Source organism: Carcharhinus amblyrhynchos, chromosome 1, assembly GCF_965287045.1.
Source record: "Carcharhinus amblyrhynchos chromosome 1, sCarAmb.v2.hapA, whole genome shotgun sequence".
Lineage (NCBI taxonomy): Eukaryota > Metazoa > Chordata > Chondrichthyes > Carcharhiniformes > Carcharhinidae > Carcharhinus > Carcharhinus amblyrhynchos.
The window spans coordinates 39,088,282-39,110,131 of record NC_137324.1 but is presented as its reverse complement, the minus strand read 5'-3'; the positions used below and the strand labels follow the sequence as shown (position 1 = coordinate 39,110,131).

General features: G+C 43.8%; 1 protein-coding gene across 5 annotated transcripts in view; it reads left to right on the top strand.

Moving 5' to 3' along the window:
* Positions 1-21,850, top strand: part of pdzd2 (PDZ domain containing 2) — a 456,346-nt gene that overhangs the window by 296,709 nt on the left and 137,787 nt on the right. For all 5 annotated transcript variants that reach the window (XM_080212162.1, XM_080211984.1, XM_080212076.1 and 2 more), the window contains 2 exons: positions 3,012-3,462; positions 18,353-18,495. In XM_080212162.1, the coding sequence (XP_080068288.1) occupies positions 3,012-3,462; positions 18,353-18,495 (594 nt within the window). The remainder of the gene's footprint in view (positions 1-3,011; positions 3,463-18,352; positions 18,496-21,850) is intronic.

The window sequence follows — 21,850 nt, the reverse complement described above, 5'->3', positions numbered from 1 at the left end:
GATGGGCCGAATGGTCTCCTTCTGCACTGTAGGTATTCTATTCTATGAATCTCTCAGTATTGGACGTTGATTGTTCTGTATGTGAGCTGCTGAACCAAGAAGGCAACTTGAAAGTGGAGCATATTAGTTATTAAGTAATTTTTGACCCTTTTAGACATTTCTGGTTCTCACAATAGTATGGGGTGGAGGAAGAAATTTAAAATGAGTATTTCATTGAATGTCAAACCCTGAGTTAATCATCTCAGTGAACAGAAAAATGTTAAAAGTGTTGCCGTGGTGGCCATACTCATAGCAGGGGGAGTCAGATGCTTTTGCAAATGCAATAACAAAGTTAGAAGCAACTATCCTTGTATGTGTATATAATATTATTTTGGGGAACTGCTCCTTGAGAAGAACAAATAGACCCTAATTCTCTATAACAAAAAAAAACATGTCTATGTTTCAACTTTCATTAACTTACACTTTTTTTAAAAATACGTTTATTTTTGGGGTAAGGCACTGAGTTCTTGCCCCTTTTTTTGATGTAAAGGATTATTTCTGAGGTAGATTTTGTACAGTTGCCCCACTTGTGTTTTGTCTCTGGGTAGATATTTCAGTGTAGGGAATGGTTTATCAACTAGGACACTGAATACTGAGGGATGGGAGAAGCATGTCCTCTACTTGTATAATCAGACATTGTTACCAGAACTGTTTCAACAGATCATCTCTGGGATCATTTCAAGGAATTGTATTTATATTTATGTAACGCCACAATAGCTGGAAACTTTCTTGGAGTTGTTTCCGTTTTGCTACCATAGCTTCCATGGAGGTTAGGTAGAAATCTCGTCTGAGAGTCCTGACATACTTCTAGTGAAGTTACTATAGCAGATATGAGTAGTCCTGAGCAAATTTACAGCTCAGTTCTTCTTCAGTATCTCAAAATTCATCACATACAATGCAATTCCCTTGTGAATGTGTATTAGCGGGAAATGTAACAGCTAGTTTGCACACAATATGGTCCCATTAACAGTAAGCAGATGACCAAAAGATAATTGATTTCTGGTGGTGTTGGTTGAGCAAGAAATTTTGCCAAGTCAAGAGGAGTACTTCTTTATCTATTAGTGTCACAAGTAGGCTTACATTAACGCTGCAATTAAGTTACTGTGAAGATCCCCTAGCCGCCACGATGGCACAGTGGTTAGCATTGCTGCCTCACAGCCAGGGATCTGTGTTCGATTCCTGGCTTGGGACTGTCTGTGTGGAGTTTGCACGTTCTCCCCATGTCTGTGTGGGTTTCCTCTGGGTGCTCCAGTTTCCTCCCGCAGTCTGAAAAACATGCTGGTTAGGTGCATTAACCCGAACAGGTGCTGAAGGTGATTAGGGGAATTCCACAGTAACTTGATTGCAGTGTTAATGTGAGCCTTAATTGTGACTAATAAATAAACTTTACACTCCAGCGCCTGTTTGGGAGAATTTAACATGGCCAATGCATCTAACCTGCACATCCTTTGGACTGTGGGAGGAAACCGGAGCACCTGGAGGAAACCCACAGAAAGAACATGCAAACTCCACACAAATAGTGACTCAAGCTGGGAATTGAACCTGATCCCTGACTCTCCTTCAGGTAGTCTCACAACACCAGATTAAAGTCCAACAGGTTTATTTGTAGCAAACTGGCTGTTCCTTCATCAGGTGGGTGGGAGTTCTCACCAGTTTACCCCAGTCCAAATGCCAGCATCTCCACATCTCCTTCAGGTAGTGCCCTGAGATTACATCTCCAAAAACAGTGAGGTCTTTGTTTGACATCCAATCTGAAAGGTGAAGCTGAGATGTACCATGAAATATTACTGATTAAATTAAGTAATTATCATCTATTGCGGTAGTGTTGTCTGCATATATGTGAAGTCAATGAAAGGCACTGTTTGGCGGTATGATGTTGAGACACTCTCTCCCATCAAGTTTGGCTCCTGCATATACGGATGGGCTCCTGGGTGTATGGATGGGCGTAAGGTGGGAAAAGTATATTTGAATTGGACAGCTCTTGTGAACAGTGAAAATTATGATTCTTTCCTTTTGCGGTGAGGGGGGAGATTTGGAGTGGGGGAGTTTTGCTTGTTCATAATGCTAATGAAAAGGTCAATTTGGGCGCAAACTAAGACATCCATGGGCCCAGAGTTCCACATAGTTTCAGGAACTTGTGCATTTTTGCAGCTTCTGATACCGAACCCAGGTGTGACATTGTCCGAGATGTTTATTTTCTCACACGTGATTTCAGGTTTGCAGTGCAGCTTGTGAGCCACCATGGACTGCAGGAGGAGTGTCAGTGCAAAGGTGGACTGTTAGGAGGCCCACCTCAGCTCTTCCATCACTGTGGCCCAGGTCTCAACATCATTTAAAGGCCCCCACACCTCCATTCTCTCCCCAGGTCTCATAGAATCCTACAGTGCAGAAGGAGTCATTTGGCCCAGCAAGTCTGCACTGACCACAAACCCGCCCAGGCCCTATCCCCATAACCCAAAGCATTTACCCTAACTAGTCACTCTGGTCAATTTAGCATGGCCAATCAACCTAACGAGCACATCTTTGGAATGTGGGAGGAAACTGGAGCATCCAAAGGAAACCTACGCAGATACGGGGAGAATGTGCAAACTCCACACAGACAGTGACCCAACCCAGGTCTCTGGCGCTGCGAGGCAGCAGTGCTAACCAATGTGCCACAGTGCCGCCCTCCCAATTTTCAGCAGAACTTGAGAGTAGTGTGTGGGAGGAAATATTTTCTCGTGACCCTCATGATGGGGACCCTGCTTTAGGAAACGGTATATGTGCATGTTGTACCTCAGACCTTCCTGACCTACTAGAAAGGCCACAGGAAAATAGTGTGGAGTCAGAAAGTTCTTCGTGTGTTGCGGGGGATTGGCAGTTTTGGCTAGATTTCTGAAAGGAAGAAGTTTGCCAATACCGAATGCTTCTCTTTATCCATCCTTAAACCGCTTAAGCATTTATTTGATGAGGACAATCTGTTTATATTACAGTTACCTGGCTGACCAGTGCTGGAATGGCGGATGTGTCTACCTGATCATGCTGCGTCGCATTAAACGCAAAGCTCCTCTTCCTCCTTCCAATGGCAGCAACAGTGAACTCAGGACAGGTGGCAGCAGCTCAGAGCCGAGCGGAAGTCCCGCACAAAATGGCAAACGAACTCGAAAGTTTGGTGTCATCTCCCGTTCTTCCCTCAATCAGGATAGCCAGGACAGCCGGGAGAGTCATAGCTCCGAGCAAGAGAATGGATATCACGTCTCTATGGAAGCAGAGTGTTCAAAAGCGGAAGGGAATGACTCTCATTGTGACCCCAATAACTCTGAAGTAACTGTTGACCGGGGTATGGATGAGCAACTTTCTAATGGAACCTCAACAGCACAGTTCAGAACCCGACTTTCAGAAACCGGGAAGACAGATTCTAGACAGAGCGAACACTCGACTCAGGTAACTTATTGTTAGGCTCTAATTTTGGAGATTATGCAGAGTTGAAATGGAGTGAAATATTTTGGTCTCTTTGCCTTGGCACCAATCAATACCAAATGGTCTTTGGAGAGAAATGGCTCATATTTATCAGAACAGAAACTTTAACTTGTAATTTCAACTTCAAAATAAATTTGAATTGTGATTGTATTTTTTTTGCAGACCCATTTGGGCAGGATTTTCTAGCCATTCCTGTTGGTGAGATCTTCTGGTCCAACCGACAATAACCTTTCCCCACCCCCAAGTACCAAGTAGTCTTATATTAACATCGCAGTGAAGTTACTGTGATAAAATCCCCTCGTCGCCACACTCCGGCGCCTGTTCAGGTACACTGAGGGGGAATTTAGTGTGGCCAATGCACCTAACATCACGTCCTTCAGGCTGTGGGAGGAAACTGGAGAACCTGGAGGAAACCCATGCAGACACTGGGGAAGCGTGCAAACTCACACAGATTATGACCCAAGCTGGGAATTGAACCCTGGTTCCTGGCGCTGTGTGGCAGCAATAGTAACCATTGTGCTTCGTGTTAGCGATGGAAAGGTGGTAGGAATGGAGGGTCTTAATGACATTACTGTTACTAGAGAGGTGGTGCTCGACAGACTGGAGGGGCTGATTGTGGACAAGTCCCCAGGACCGGATGGAATGCATCCGAGGGTTCTGAAAGAAATGGCGGAGGTGATAGTGGATGCCTTGGTGGTTATTTTCCAGACGTCGCTGGATTCCGGGGAAGTGCCGGAAGATTGGAAAACGGCTAATATTACGCCGTTGTTTAAGAAGGGTGCCAGGCAAAAGGCGGGGAATTATAGGCCGGTTAGTTTAACGTCTGTGGTAGGTAAAATGTTAGAATCCGTCATTAAGCAGGAAATTGCGAGGCATCTTGAAGGGAATTGCTTGATAGGGCGGACGCAACACGGTTTCATTAAAGGGAAGTCGTGTCTGACAAATTTACTGGAGTTCTATGAGGATGTGTCTAGGGCAGTGGATAGAGGAGAGCCGGTGGATGTGGTCTTTCTGGATTTTCAGAAGGCGTTTGACAAGGTACCTCACAAGAGGTTATTGCAGAAGGTCAGGGGACATGGAGTTGGGGGTAGGGTGTTAGCGTGGATAGAGGATTGGTTGTCAAATAGGAGGCAGAGAGTGGGGGTCAATGGGTGCTATTCAGATTGGCGGTTGGTGACTAGTGGGGTGCCCCAGGGGTCGGTGCTGGGGCCTCAGCTATTTACCATTTATATAGATGATCTGGAGGAGGGAACCGAGTGCAGGGTGTCGAAATTTGCTGATGACACCAAGATTGGGGGAAAGGCAAATTGTGCGGAGGGTGTGGAGAGTCTGCAGAAGGATCTAGATAGGCTGGGCGAATGGGCCAGGAAATGGCAAATGGAATTTAATGTTGGCAAGTGTGAGGTGGTCCACTTTGGTAGGAAGAATGGTAGGAAGGACTATTACTTACGTGGCGAAAAACTGCAGCAGGCGACGGTGCAGAGGGACCTCGGGGTCCTTGTGCATGAGTCGCAAAAACCCAGCTTGCAGGTGCAGCAGGTGGTCAGGAAGGCAAATGGGATGCTGGCCTTCATAGCGAGGGGGATTGAATATAAAAGTAGGGAGGTCTTGCTGCAGCTGTATAGGGCATTGGTGAGGCCGCAGCTGGAGTACTGTGTGCAGTTTTGGCCGCCGCACCTGCGCAAGGATATTTTGGCCCTGGAGGGAGTGCAGAGGAGGTTTACTAGGCTGATACCGGAGTTGAGGGGATTGAGCTATGAGGAGAGGCTGAATAAACTAGGCTTGTACTCGTTAGAGTTTAGAAGAATGAGGGGAGATCTCATTGAGACGTATAAGATGATGAATGGGATGGATAGGATAGAGGTGGAGAGACTCTTCCTGCTCAAAAAAGACAGTAGGACTAGGGGGCACAGCCTCAAGATAAAGGGGAGGCGGTTTAGAACGGAGTTGAGGAGGAACTTCTTCACTCAAAGGGTGGTGAATCTCTGGAATTCTCTGCCCGTTGAAGTGGTGGAGGCTGCCTCGCTAAATATTTTTAAGAAGCGGGTTGATGGGTTCTTGATAAGAGAGGGGATTAAGGGTTATGGGGAGAGGGCGGGAAAGTGGAACTGAGCCACAACAGATCAGCCATGATCTTATTGAATGGCGGGGCAGGCTCGAAGGGCTAGATGGCCTACTCCTGCTCCTATTTCTTATGTTCTTATGTTCTTATGTTCGAAAATCACCCCCAGATCACTATGTGGCCCGTTTATTCTGCTACAGTCTGCATCTTTAACATTACATTCTCCACTGTCTCCTTTCCTTCCATATGCACGATATGCTTTGTCTGTATAGCACACAAGAAACAATACTTTTCGCTGTATGCTAATACATGTTGCAATAATAAATTAAATCAATATCAGTCAGACATTGTTATACCAATCTCAGTCTCCTTTGCTTTTGCTTCCAAACAGCAGCGGAAGAATTGAGGTACTATCTTTCAATATTTGTGAAAGAGAGTACGATTAGAATTTGACTAGAATCTATTCCTTTTACTAAGCCAGCATTTTGAGTTATTCTCTGAACATTTTTATTTATGGAATTTTAAAAGATATTAAACGTGGTTTCTCTGGTGATTTTTGACAATTTCTTTCCTTATTTCAAATTTTTTTCTTCAAGTTGTCACATGGGTACCAATACATGATACAAATAAATTGCCTTTAGGCCATTGAATAATAATATTGTATAACACAATTCATACATGATACTCTTAATTCATCATCTCAAGTTTCTGCCATCGCCCTCATTGACATACATCAGCATTTCACCTTAGAATTCAACAACTCCAAGTGAAAGAGACAATATTTGAACATTTTAAACTTAAAACAGGCCTGAACCAATTGCTCGGACCTTGTTGGCGTTAGTCTTGTCATTGACGGACCAAAGTTCAGCCCCCTGCAGGGCTGACCAGGGAAACCTGGTCACTGGACCCTCAGTCGGCCTGATTTTACCATTTTCGTTCTAAGTGTGCTGAATCTGGGCACAATTCAGTTCCAACTGAAATCTGCTTTCAGGCGCCCCCATTAGCACTTAGCCTGGAATAAAAAATCGCGAGTCTGAATTGCACTGTGGGTAGGGCTTGTCATGCCCGAAATGATCAGAGCTCTGAACTGCACATGCGCAGTGAGGAAAAAAATTTGAAAATCACGCCACTGTCACATCACTCCCGGGCTGCAAAAAGCAGTTAAAGCAGCCGGAGAGCGGTAGTCCCCACAGACATCAACCCCTACAACAAACTACCCTCCACCCCCACCCCCCCTACTCAGACCAATTGCAGCCCCCTGCCCCCTTTCCCCCACACTGATTGCTCACAGAGTGGCAGTGGACCCCCCTGTCCCTGCCCTCCCGCTGCTCCACACCAGAGATCCATCTGGTCTGCCTCCCAGTATATTTCACATACTCACAGCCGAGTACTTTGACAGTTTCATTAATTAAGTGCCCGTGTACTATTATAGCAGTGGAATCCCTTCTCCCTGCTGCCTATACTTGCAAAATCCGCTGAGGTACATATCCAGGCCTTTATTGAAGTTGTGTAATGAAACATATAGGTGCATGTACAAATAACTGTGGCTTGATTCAACAACCTTTGCGATTGTGTTTAGCAACAGCCAACTTGCAGTAAATTCTTCGAGCTATATTTCCAAGTTTAGAAGATAATCTGGGAAATGGTGATAAGATAATTTCTGCTTCTTCTGAACTTGCTGGTATAGGGGAAAAGAACAACACTCATGGCAAGTGAAATATAATCTAAGTAGCATTTATAAGAGGAATGATCAGAATTAGAAATATGATAGGATAGAATTAACCCCCCCTCCACTCCCAGAATGATCTGGCCTCCGTCCACTCCACCAGCAGGTCTGTTTTGTGCCGAACCTCAATGCGCGAATGCGATGATAAAGGGAGAAATGCTAGTAAAGTTGGGTGTGTAGCCCATTAATTCAATTTAAATGCATGCAAATGGATTTTAGGACAGGAAATCTGCCATCCTTACTCAGTCTGGCCTACATGTGATTCAGGAGCCACAGTGATGCAATTGACTCTTTACTACCCTCTGAAATGGCCTAGTTCAAGGGCAGTTGAGGATGGGGAATAAATGCTTGCCTAGCTAGTGACGCCTGCATCCCATGAATGAATAAAAAACTATTTATCTCAATCAGTCCTTGTGCTAGTGAGTCCCATATTCTTCCTTTGGGTGAAGTCCTTTCTTCTGAATTTCTTATTGGATTTGGGAGGCATGCGTTGGTGTGAGTTTCCCTGGAGCCTGTAAGAGACCATGGAGGAGGGTTTAGTGAGGGGTGAGGACTGGAGAGCCTGAAACCTTAAAATACAATTGGAAAAAGTACCAGAGAACCCAAATGGCCTTCTAGCCTGCCTCAGCACTCAGTTTTTGAAGTTGATTGTCCTAACTCCCTGTCTCTTCAGAGAGAAAATTGTGACTTTCAGGGTCATTTTTCTGAGGTGGTTCCAGGAAATTTCCCAACTTGAGGTACCCACTTTGGGAGAGAAAATGCAGCCTTATGACTGTTGTGTTTCAGCTTGGGCATCAGCTGGGAGTTTCAGAGGTGGTGATCTGTACAAGCGAAGATTTACAAAGCTTTTCCCAGAATGGAACAGTCAATTACTAAGGGGCATGGGTTTAAGGTGCAAAGGGCAAGGTTTAAAGGAGATGTACGAGACAAGCTTTTTACGCAGACAGTGGTGGGCGTCTGGAACTCACTGCAGGGGGAGGTAGTGGAAGCAGATATGATCGTGACTTTTAAGGGGCATCTTGATAAGTACATGAATAGGATGGGAATAGAGAGATATGGTCCCTGGAAGGGTAGGGGGCTTCAGTTCAGTTGGGCAGCGTAGTCAGTGCAGGGCCGAAGGGCCTGTTCTTGTGCTGTAATTTTCTTTGTTCTTTGTTCAAACTTTCATCCTGGAAAATAATCAGGAATGTGGACGAAGGTCAATATAAATCAACCATTTACGCTGTCACATCAGCAACTCACGCTGGGAATAGAATTCGAACAACTTGTCATATTCGGCTGGTTCTGGGTGAAAGCCTGGGGGATTCTTAAGTTTACTGCAAGGGGAAAGTAAACTTGTGCAGACAAATGACAGTCATCAGAATGGAAGGAGGGCAGGAGAGTTAACTGAAATTCAAGACTTGGTAAGTAAATAGGTGTAATTTGAGAATCTGGATTTTTGTTAAGGAATTTTCCTCCCTCATCCATCTTACAAGCTTCCAGTCAAAAGTTGTGCTTTTTTGACAGCGTGCCCTATAGCTGTAATTGAGCTCAGTGATCCTGGGTAAGGGAGTGGGGAGGGAGAATGATTCAAATAGCCTCCACACACCTTCTGTATCTGGTGACCTGCCAGCAAATTGTTAGTATGTGAATGTGGGTAAGAACATATCTTGGCTGTAATGTCCTCCACTGTTAAAATCCACTGTAGCTTTCGGTAGTCTGACAGTTTAAGAGAGGCCAATTGGATAATGGGTTGGAGGTCAGTTAGCACCAATGAAGTAAGCAAGTGTAATAGCTGTAGAAATGAGAAAGGGCTTAAACAACGGAAGTAAATCCTGGAAGATGTAGAATCTAGATTCATTTACTTTTAATTTTCAGCCTTTGAAGATGGCCTTATACTGTATGAGTATCCACAGGGATCCGAGACATATTTATCTAATACAACAAGGGAAAATTAACTGAATACAAAATGCTAAGCAGCTCAGATGTGCTTTCCATATGCTGATGGACTAAAAATAAATGGCTCCTGCAGATAAAATTTTAATTCTGTGCCATATGAAGTCTCGCTGCATGATTAATTCATTTGTATCAATGCCAAATAGCCTGGAGTCAGGAAATGAATGGTTAAGGTGACTCCTGTGGTTGTTAAATATAGTGGTATAAGCTAGAGGCTTATCTCCTGTGATGTTCAGAGGGGAGCTGAGAAACATGTGGCTTTGTATATCAAATCAAGGAAGTTCACTTACTTTGATGTTTGCCTACTCCAATATTTGGAACGTGATTATTGGGTTTCACCTCTTCAGGGTGGAGTTCCAGTGACAAGGCTGGGAAAGGATTCCTGCTCCCTATCCAGTTCTGTTCTTCCCACCCGGATCTGTTCCCACCCCGAAGCAGGGCTCAGGGTTCATCTCAGGGTTCCCTCACTGGGATGCCATCAGGTGGAAGCACGTTAGCGCAAGGATGCAAATTCATGTGCTGAGGCCAGGACAGTGCTTTAAGTTTATTCACTAGTGTCACAAGTAGGCTTACATTAACACTGCAATGAAATTACTTTGAAAATCACCTAGCAGCCATGCTCCGGCGTCTGTTTGGGTACACTGAGGGAGAACTTAGCATGGCCAATGCACCTAACAGGCACATATTTTGGACTGTGGGAGGAAACTGGATCATCTGGAGGAAACCCACACAAACACGGGGAGAACGTGCAAATTCCACACAGTCAGTGACCCAATCTGGGGGTCGAACCCAGGTCCCTGGCGCTGTGAGACAATAGTGCTAACCACAGTGCTTTAGCATCAGAAAGGAGCATTGAGAGACCATAAAGGGGAAACCCCTCCCTCCGAAGATGGTATTGTGGCTCCTATTGAAGGCCAAAGGCCTCACTGAACACAAAGGACCACAGCATTACAGTCGGAAGATGCAGATACTGGGCCCTCTTTCTCCACTGGACTAAGATGGGCAGTCACCACGTTTCCCCAAGTCTACTAACACCTTCTGTGTGGTAGCAGTAATAAATAAGAACACAGGGCATAAAGGAGGGAAATAGATCTCAGTCCCTGCTGCCACATGCACTTGATGAGAAAATGAGCGACCTGCAAGTGAAAAAATGGGGGAACGGCCATTAAAACTTCTTTGTTTCTCAGTCCCACCCACCCAGCTTCGTGTGGTATCCCCCAGTCTGTTTTTGTCTTCCAGAAACATATCTAATTGCTACTTGAACCCATTTATACTCTGTTTCAATAGTCTTCCCTGATAATTTAATCTAGCAGTGTCTATGACTCTTGACTGAAAATGCCTTAATGATTTCCCATGTTTACTTTTTTGCAAGTATTCCCTGATATTGTTCAACAAAGTGAACACTTTATTTGGAACAACTTGGTTAATTCCCTCTATAATCTTGAACTTGTAGCTGCTTTTAATATATTTTCATCAGTATTTACTGTGACAACACATATGGATTTGCCTGTTGCAAATGAGGAAGAAAGACGAAAAAAAAAACTGCAAGCAATTTTCCCGTTTCATCTAGTAAGCAAAATTAGAGCACGTGGTGGGGGTGTTGTACTGCCGTGGACTGAGGATTGATTAACAGCAGAAAACAAAAAGAAGGGATAAATAGGTCATTCTCAGGATGGCAGGCAGTGACTAAAGATCAGTGCTTAGGCTCCAGCTATTTACAATCTGTATCATTGATTTGGATGTGGCGGACAAATGTAACATTTCCAAGTTTGCTAATAGCCCAAGACTAGGTGGTATTGGGAGTTGTGAAGAGGATGCTAAAAGGCTTCAAGAAGATTTAGACAGGTTACATGGGTGGGAAGAACAAGGCAGGTGGAATCCACTGTGGGAAAATGTGAAGCTACTCACTTTGCTATGAGAAACAGAAATGCAGAGTATTTCTTAAATGGAAGAAATTGGGATGTGTTAACATCCAAAGAGACCTGGATGCCCTTGACCACAAATCACTGAAAGCTAACATGCAGGTGCAACAAAAAATGGGTAAATGGTAAGTTAACATTTGTTACAAGAGAGTTTGAATACAGGAGTAAAGAAATTTTGCTGCAGTTGTGTAAAGCCTTAGTGAGATTTCACCTGGAGTATTGCTTGGTTTCAGTTTCCTTACCTAAAGAAGGCAATACTTGCCATAGAGGGAGTGCAGCCAAGGTTCATCAGCCTGATTCCTGGCATGGCGGGACTGACTAATGACGAGAAATTGGGGAGACTGGGTCTATATTCTCTAGAGCTTAGAAGAATGAGAGGTGACTTCAATGAGACATACACGATTTTTACAGAGTTCGACAGGGTAGATGCAAGGAGGATGTTTCCCCTGACTGGAGGGCATAGGACAAAGGGATGCCATCTCAGAATAAGGGATAGGTCATTTAAGATTGAGATGACAAGGAATTTCTTCACTCAGATGGTGGTTTATTTTTGGCATCATTTACCCCAGAGGGCACTAGATGCTTATTTATTGAATATGTTCAAGATGGAGATGGATTGATTTATAATTATTAAAGATATTAAGGGATATGGGGATAATGCAGGTAAATGGGCTTAAAGTAGAAGATTTGTCTTGATCTAGTTAAATGGTAGAATAGGCTTGAGGGGCTGAATGGCCTATTCCCATTTCCTTTGTTCCTGAAACTATTTCTATAGTAGATGCATCCAATGTCCATTCGATGCTAGTTAATGATGAACATATTCCTGTGATCTAAGGATGGATGTTCCAGCTGGCTGGTCAGTTCTCCCTAGTCTGGAAGGGGCATGTCAAGGTGATAATTTAATTGGGAGCTGTTTTAAGGAATCCTCATTATTTCAAGACGTGATACATTCCAGCTGACGTAAGGAGTGTTGTAATCTACAAATGTACAAAAATCTCATCCTTGTTATGCAATGAGATTTACATTTAAATTTGTTTCCAGGTGGTTTCATGTTACCTAAGTCAGGATTGTGCTGCGCACTTGGCTAAAGGAAGTTTTATGCAAAAACCTGTTCTTAAAAAAAAGGGCAGAGGCTGTGGGTAAAACAGTTTTCCCTTATTCCTGCGCCTCTTTTGTCATTTTTTTTATTTTTTGATGGGAGTCTGTTTGGCTGGTTTGGTACAAAACTTAGATGACAAAACAAACTCAGTGAAATATTGTCTACAAATTTACTAGAAAGGGCATTGCAACTGAAACATCAAAAGGACAGGCACGTCAACAGGATACAAGTTATTTGGGGCAATTCTCCCAAAAAAACCCTAAGTGTCGACTTCATGTAAAAACTGGAGTAAATCACACTTTTTTTCAAGGGAATATCAAAATGAATCTCCTACACTGTGCACTGCAGAGTGTCTCAGCACTCTGAGGACGAGACCTATTTTGCAGTGGCCCTGCATTACTGGCCTCCTGATCACTATCCAGCCCCACAACCCCTGCACTGCTGGTCCTCTAACTCTCCCACCGGTCTCCAAACATGCCTGGCCAACCTCAACCACCACTGTTCTTCCCCCCCCCGCCCAGCAGCATCAAAGCCATCATTCCTGCAACCCTGACACCCCCCCCCCCACCCCAAAGAAGGCTGACCTGCCACCCCACCCCCCTCCTGATGCCCAGCCCCAAACACTGGCCTCCATCCCTCTGTCACTGATCCAAAGTAAGAAGTCTGACAACACCAGGTTTAAGTCCAACCGATTTATTTGATAGGAAACTCGCAAGCTTTCGGGGTTTCTCCCTTCGTCAGGGGCAAACCCCAAAAGCTTGCGAGTTTACTATCAAATAAATCGGTTGGACTTAAACCTGGTGTTGTCAGACTTCTTGCTGTGTTTACCCCAGTCCAATGCTGGCATCTCCACATCATGACTACTGATCCAAAGTGCAGAGTGCAGTGGGACCACACACGCCCACCGATTCCCTCTCAGAGGGCTGCCTCCATCAGGCCCCACCCCCTTGGCACTGCTCCATGCCCAGTGGGCAGTACCAAGATGTCGTTTGAGCATTGGCATTTTGCCCCTTAGGAACTGCCAAGGTGGAAATGCCCAGGGGGCAACGCCCTGTGTCCTACCTTCTAGGGGGCCTTGATAGTTACCCTTCACTGCAGTGGGGTTGGGCCATTGTGGGGGGCTTTACTACACCCCTCCTGGTGGTGGCATCCCTTCCACAAACATTCACTCCCTCCACCACCGAACAGTGGTAGCAAGTGTGTACAATCTGCAAGATGTACTGCAGAAACTCATCAAGATTCCTTAGACAGCACCTTCCAAACTCATAACCACTGCCATCTAGAAGGACAAAGGCAGCAGATACCTGGCAGCACCACCACCTGAAGATTCCCCTGCAAATTAAATACCATCTTGACTTGTAAAAATATCACCGTTCCTTCACCGTTGTTGGGCCAAAATCCTGGAACTGCCTGCCCAGCACTACTATGAGTGTACCTCAGGTACTGCAACGGTTCAAGAAGGCAGCTCACCACCACCTTCTCAAGGGCATTTAGGGATGGACAATAAATGCTGGCCTAGCCAGTGACACCCACATCCTGCAAAAATGAATTTTTAAAAATTATAACAAGATCCTCATTCACTGGCAAGTTTGTGGCAGAGTTGGTTTGTCAAACTGGGAAATGCTGTTATTCCAAAAGAGAGGGAGGGAGCAGCCTGCAGGTTATTTCCTCTGCTGAAGACTCTTTTGACACTATTTGTATAACTTGCAATCTCTAATATCAGCCAGTGGCTAGCAGTCTTGATTGAAATAGTTCATCCATTGTGTAGTCTCAAGGGATTGTGGGTGTGTCTGTCTATAGTCGCCATTATAGCAATATCAAGTGGGCTGCTTTGTCCTGCATGGTATTGAGCCTTTTGAAGCTACACTTATCCAGGCAAAAGTAGAGTATTTCATTACACTCTGACTTGAGCCTTGTAGATGATGGACAAGCTTTGGGAAGTCAAAAGGTGAGTTATTCACCAGAGGGTTCCTAGCCTCTGGCCTACTCTTATAGCCACAGAGTTTATATAGCTGGTCCTGTTCAGTTTCCAGTCAACAGTAATTCTCAGGATGTAGGGAATTCAGTGATGGTAATGGCATTGAACATTAAGGCATGATGTTTAGATTCCCTTTTTTTTGGAGATGGTAATTGCCTGATACTTGTGTGGCGTGAATCCTACTTGCCACTTGTCAGCCCAGCCTGAACAACAGCAAAAGAGAGTGATTCTCCCAGCCCACTGTGCTGCTTTGTTAGTGCGGTGGGCTGGGAGACTCAATCTCCAATACTTTGTATTTTAAATATCTCTTCCTTAGACAGTCACAAGTTTTGATGGGAGTCTGGACTGTCGAAAATGTCTCGTTACATTCCCCTTGAAGGATATTTATTGGTTTCTTACCTTCACTTGATAATGTGGTCTTGCATATTAAGCAGTTTGCTCTGCCCCAGTTCAAACTGCAAAATTTCCAGTCAGTTAAAAAAAAATAATCATCATATTTCCAAAAATGTTCCAAGGCATGGCCTTGTAACAATATCCCTTTACATTGCTGTTGTTAAGAGATATTGTAGCACTGGAAAAGTAACCTCTCTTCATTGTAAAAGTTCAATTCCAGGGCGGGGACGGAGGAAGGCTCAATGGTTATGGGGGAGAGGTTGTGATGATTTGAGAGGGGAAAAGGTGTTAAAGAGTCTAGATAATGTTGCTACCACAGTAGCTGGTTGTGACTATGCAGAGCCCCTGATAGCGATCTCAAGAGTTGGGTCTTTGGGGATGGGGAGCAATACTGGTCATCTCAACTCGACAACAGAAGGGGGAATGCCAGCACATAGTATTAAAAATGTTAAGGCCCTGGGACAGATGAGAGTATGCAGTACAAAGGCATGCGTAGGAGAGTTCTCACTGTGGCTTGTAGTGGCCCTTGCCTTTTACTCCCTACAAATGTCTGCTGTCCCCAAAAGATTAAAGCAGAGGGCATACAAAAGCTTAGGACTTTTGCAAATGCATTAAGGGAGGTGATGGCCTAGTGGTATTATCGTTAGACTAATCTAGAAACTCAGCTGATGTTCTGGGGACACGGGTTCAAATCCCGCCACAGTAGATGGTGGAATTTGAATTCAATAAAAAAAATCTGGAATTAAGAATCTACTGATGACCGTGAAACCATTGTTGGAAAAACCCATTTTGTTCACTGATGTCTTTTATGGAAGGGAATCTGCCATCCTTCCCTAGTCTGGCCTACATGTGACACCAGAGCCACAGCAATGGGTTGACCCTCAACTGCCCTCCAAGGGCAACTAGGGATGGGCAATAAATACTGGCCAGCCAGCAACACCCATATCCCACAAATGAATTTAAAAAATACATTGGATATGATTGAAGTGCAAATGAATTACATTTACAGAAGTTTGATATTTGTGACATTTAATAGTGCACCACTGCTTCCACTTGTGAATTCAGAACTTTTGTTTTTCTCTCCCTCCGTGCTCTTCTTAACCTCTGCAGCAGGGGTGGAGACAGCCTGGTGACCATTTGGCCTTGTTGCTTGGATGACCCTTGATGGCTGTCCTCTGGGGATTTAGCCCATCGTCTTTCATATAATGACCATTTTGATGTATTTTCTCACCCTTTATAATAATCACTGAGGCATTTTAAAAATGTAAAGTTTACATTGATGCTTCTCAACACAAATGATACTTTTACACTGTGCCATTCTTTTTGTGGCGAGAATTCACCCACATCCTTAGGTATTCCATATTGACAGGGGCTATTCACAAATAGGAAATTCAGATTTGCAATTAAAATTACAGATTATAACATCTCTTCAATTAGATGAAAGTTTCTTTTCTCAATAGGATATAAGATGTTTTAATGTTGTAACCCTTGGAATGTTTTGCTTGAAAATTGAGCAGTTATAATACTTCTTTTAAATAGTCAATGAAATTTTACAGTCCCACCCACCACAGGAATCGGAGCGGGTGAAGGGCAGACAATGGAAAGGTCTGTTGACCTCGGGTGGGATTTTTTGGTTTCAGGATGAGTGAGGCTGTATAATTCCGCCCAAAGCCTTGACTACTAACATTTTCTATCATAAGTTTCCCTTGAGTACTTTTTCTAAGAGTAGTATTGATGTATCATCAGAACTCTATATGGTATTCTTCACAGAACTAAGTTCAAATATGTTTGTTCTGGCAGGATTTTGTTATTATCTACAGTAACTAAATGAATGTTGCAACAGACTTCATCTACCTGAGATCAGCCATCAAAGCACATACCAAGGTGCTAATGGGGCAGGCGATAAATGCTGAGCTGTCGTAGATATGTGGGAGAGAGAATTAAACTAAATTAAGGATGGCACAATGATTAACATTGCTGCCTCACACTGCCAGGGACCTGGGTGCGGTTCCCAGCCTGGGTCACTGACTGTGTGGAGTCTGCACGTTCTACCTGTGTCTGTGTGGGTTTCCTCCAAGTGGTCCAGTTTCCTCCCACAGTCCAAAGATGTGCTGGTTATGTGCATTGACAATGCTAAATTCTCCTTCAGTGTACCTGAACAGGCGCCAGAGTGTGGCGACTAGGGATTTTCACAGTAACTTCATTACTATGTGAACGTCAGCTACTTGCGACTAATAAATACACTTTAACTTTAAAGGTATCATCGAAAGGATAGTTTTTAGGTAGGCTTATAGAGGAAGAGAGAAAAATAGTGAAACACGGGAAGTTCCAGTGGGAGAACCGACCTCATTGCTTTATTTGCTCAAGAAGGTCGGTAACTTCTTTCATCAGAAGTGCCACCACATTGTAAGATAAGTTGATGTCAATTACGTAGACTCTGTTCTCCGATTAAGGATCTGGCTGCAATGAGTTTCACTTGTCTGCGCTCAGATCTATCATACACATCAAACAAAGCCAATCAGAAAGTCTACTTCTTTCCAAATTTGATGTCAACATTTATATATAATGTGAATAAATAGTCTTCTTTAACTGGCAACTAAACTAAATTAGTAGTTTATTACTGGCAGAAGTCTGTCTTTCCCCTGTCTTCAGTACTGTCTCTGTCTCTATCCTGTGTGTTACTGCACCATAGTTTTATTCACCTATTATTTGATTCACAATAGTGATTAGCATTGCTGCCTCACAGCTAGGGTCCTGGTTCAATCTTCAGCTGTCTGTGCGGAGTCTGCATGTTCTCCCCATGTCTGCATCGGTTTCCTCCGGTGCTCCAGTTTCCCCACACCGTCTGAAAGATGTGCTGGTTAGGTGTATTGGCCATGCTAAATTCTCCCTCAGTGTACTCGAACAGATACTTGAGTGTGGCGAATAGGGGATTTTCACAGTCACTTCATTACAGCATTGATCTAAGCCTACTTGTGACAAAAATATATAAACTTCAAAAGGAAATATTCAGTGAGGCAGTGAGCTCGGACTGTATACCTGAAAATAAACGATATGCACAATGTCTTGGTGCAGCCTTCCACCTTGTAAGACGATGATTTGCTTGTGGTGGTCAGCTGTGCGTTAAACATCGCGTGGTGTGGCTCAGAAGCCTGCACGGCAGGCTGTACCGCATTTGCTGGGCAGGGACGCGATTCATTGGCCTCTGTTTTCTGTGGGCCCTCTTCTCAGCCAGCCTAAGCTTTTTGTTCTGCTTGTATCCTCCAATCCCTTCCAGAAAGCCACCCTCCAGAGGTCGCAGCAATCACTGACTGTCTGTCAGTTTTCAGTGTCAACGTCCCTCATCTTCATGTCTCATTTGACCTGGATGACATATGATGGGCAGGAGAAAACAGTTTCCACACTCACTTCCTCAGACATATCCTCCGAATGTCTTGGCAGAACAAGATCACCGACATCGAGCATGCTAATTCCATCAGCATACACTTGTTGCTATGCCAGTGATGTCTGCCTTGGTTCTTCCATCATCATTGGATAGATGACAGCACTAACGCTTGCAGTATGGTGATCAGGCCACCAGCTGACAACACTCTGTGTCCATACTTCTGCTGTAAGGACAGAGGAGATATAATGATGATGGTCCTTAATACTGGTGTGCAATATATTCTTTTTCTAAAAGAAGTATTGCGGTGGATGTTTATTCATTGTGGACACTTTTATCTGCTTTTGCCCCCTCCAGCGGGAAGGCTGCCAAATCTGGAAGATGCACATGGTGAAGGGTTCAGATGGACTTGGTATTCAGATTACGGGAGGCCGAGGATCCAAGCGTTCACCCCATGGCATCATTGTGACGTACGTTGAAGAAGGAGGAGCAGCGCAAAGGTAAGCAATAAATCTGGACAGAGGCAAATATATCACCATGTTTCACAAAATCAACACCGTCCAGCATTATTTAGTAGGTTATTCATTTAAAAACATGCAAGAAGTAGTTGTAATTTAAGGGAAATAGAAATTGGATCTAACTATGCATTTTTAATACAACTCCAGCTTGGTTAAATAACTTTGACTCAATTCTGGGCAGAATTTTACCAGCCCCTGGGTGCTGGGCCAGGTGCAGTAAAATAGCGGGAGTCGTGTTAGGATAACTCTGCCGCTGAAATATTTTACCAGTGGGGCGACCGGAGATGGGAGTGGTTGCCAGGTCAAAAGAGGTGGGCAGATGATCATAACCAAAAACCCTATTGGGGATCACTTTACAAAGTCACTGGCATTTTGTCGAGAGTGCAGAGAACTCTCCTTGGGTGTGGAGGTCACCAGTGTAATGGAGGAGGCTTCGCTGTGGTAACCTGGGGAATTATCAAAGCAGGAGACTCAGTGGCTTCAAGCCCAAGACGGGATGCAATGCCTCATCTTGTCAGCTTGGATCTTGTTTGTCTCTCTTAAGGGGACCTTGAATTGGATTCAGTTGGATTTTGAATTTGGTTTTTGGATCAAGCAAGGAATGGATTTGGGTTTGCCCGGTCCACTTTGAGCATTGACTTTGTAACTTTAAGGATGGAGTAAATAAATTACACGAGGAGCTGAATGACCTTTTCCAAGACTGCATCATATTCCTTGTGTCCATCAGATTAATCAATACTTTGAAATATGGACAATGTCAAATCATTGTTGGCAGGAGTTCCAGCTGGAAAATCCAGACATGTTGTATCCATTCATGATCATTAAAACAAAATGGATTGAGATTTGATTTTTAAAAATTGCTAAATAATTAAAAGTCTGCAACACATCACATGCTTTTTAGAACAATCATGATATATCATGAACAGTAAAGGAATTAAGGGTTATGGTGAGCAGGCGGATAAGTGGAACAGTGTCCACGATAAGATCAGCCATGATCTTGTTGAATGGTGGAGCAGGCTCGAGGGGCCAAATGGCCTACTCCTGCTCCTAGTTCTTATGTTCTTATAAGACTGTTGATTTGTTCCATTGTCATCTCCATCATTGAGAAAACAGGCACTTGCGATTGTTGCTTACATTATTCAGGTTATCGGGACACACAACAGTTGGATATAAACAGCAATTCAGGTCAGGAAAGATAACCTCCGCAGGTCCCTGCAATCTCCTCAGAGTGGATTTTCCCATCAGTCCTCGGCCCCCTGAATTCTGAATGCTTTTTAAAAACTTACCAGTCTGAGCTATTAGTGCATTCCTCAGCAGTGACCACCTCTCCTGCTGACACTGCTGAGGCTTTAACACTGTTAGCTCTCTGGTTGGGAAGGCAGCCTCGGAGTGGAAGCCTGAATTGGATGGCGAGCCTACAGGTTTGGATTTGGAGACCCTCCATGGTAATGTTGTTGAGCCAGTCCCGCTGTAGACAGACGTGGGCTCTGAACCTGCTTTTCACCTGAATGTAGGAATCCTACTGCTCCTGATAAATTTCAGTCAAGCTCTGTTCCAGAAACGAACAGAATTTATTCAGCGCTTGATAGTCCAAGATTGAGAGAAAGAAAATGTTTGCAATTATGAAGTGCCTTTTCCAATTGTAAGATCGTCTAAAGTCCTTCACAACTGAAGAGGCGGAATTGAAGTGTAGTTGCTGCTGTTATGGTAGAAATGTGGCAGCTTATTTGTGACAGCAAAACTTAACATGAATTTAAGACAAAGTTAGATATAGCTCTTGGGGCCAAAGAAATTGGGAGATGTTAGTGTAAGGGGGAATCAAGATATTGAATTGGATGATCAACCATGATCATAATGAATGGCAGAGCAGGCTCAAAGTGCCGAATTGCTTACTCCTGTTCCTATTTTCTATGTTTCTATGAACGTTAAAGTAAGGATGTCACATTTCAATTTAACAGGGCATGTGTGCTATTTTGATCTCTTTATTTAAGATAGGGTATCAATGTATTAGCGATGGTTCAGAAGAGATTTATTAGGTTGATACATAGAATGAGCGGGTTATCCTTTAAAGAAGGGTTGGACAGGCTGGGTTTGTTCCCACTGGTGTTTAGGGAAGTGAGGGATGTCTTGATGCAATTTTCTAAGATCCTGAATAGGCTTGCCATAATGAACATGGAAAGACTGTTTCCTCTTGTGGGTGAGTCCTGAACTAGGGGGCATGTTTTGAAAATTAGGCGTTACCCTTTGAGGACAGAGATGAAGAGAATTATTTTCCTGGCTAAGGGTTGTGTAACTTTGGAGCTCTGCCTCAGAGGGTGGTGGAGGCAGAGTTATTGAATATTTTGAAGGTAGAGATTGATAGATTCTTGCTAGCTAAGGGAATTAAAGACTATCAGAGTTGGTGGGAATATAGAACTCAAAATGCAAGCAGATCAACATGGATCTTATTGAATGACAGAACAGGCTGGAGGAGCCAAGTGGCCTATTCCTATCTTATTTTGTATATTCGTATGTAAAAAGCAATGAGATAAGTAAGAAGGTAATCTATTTTAAGTTTACGTTTATTTATTAGTGTCACAAATAGGCTTACATTAACATTGCAATTAAGTTACTGTGAAAATCCCCTAGTCACCACACTCCAGCGTTTGTTCGGGTACACTGAGGGAAAATTTAGCATGGCCAATTCATCTAACCAGCACATATTTAGGACATTGAGAGGAAACCAGAGCGTCTGGAGGAAACCTGCACAAACATGGGGAGAACATGCAAATTCCACACAGACAGTGACCCAAGCCAGGAATTGAACTTGGGTTCCTGGAGCTGTGAGGCAGCAGTGTTAACCACTGTGCCACCATATTGCCCAAAGTGAAGTTAGTTGAGGGATAAATGTTGTCCAGGTCACTTTAATAGGGTTACTGAACCTTTATGTCTACCAGTTTAACTTCTCATCTCAAAGATGACGCCTCTGATAGTTCAGTACTACTTCGCACTGTGAAGGAATGTGAACCTGGATTATGTGATAATTCTGCTTTGTATCTTTTCCCATTTGGGTTTGCAGCCAGCTGTGGTTTAGACTTTTTTCTCAGCTCCAGGAGCTAAACAACAGGTTACTTGAATTGCTTGTAGTTGTTAAATGAAATCCAGAAAGGCAAACTGCTCTTCAGTTCAAACAGGAAATCAATTAACAAGCTTGCACTGACCTCTGTGCAGTGCTTATCCTTTTCTTGGCTATAAAACAAACAGCAACATGGAAGTTTTAATTAAGAGTGTAACTCACTGTTTTCTGAGATGCAAGCATCCAATTAATGAGGTGAAACAGGAGCACATCCAGAGGAAA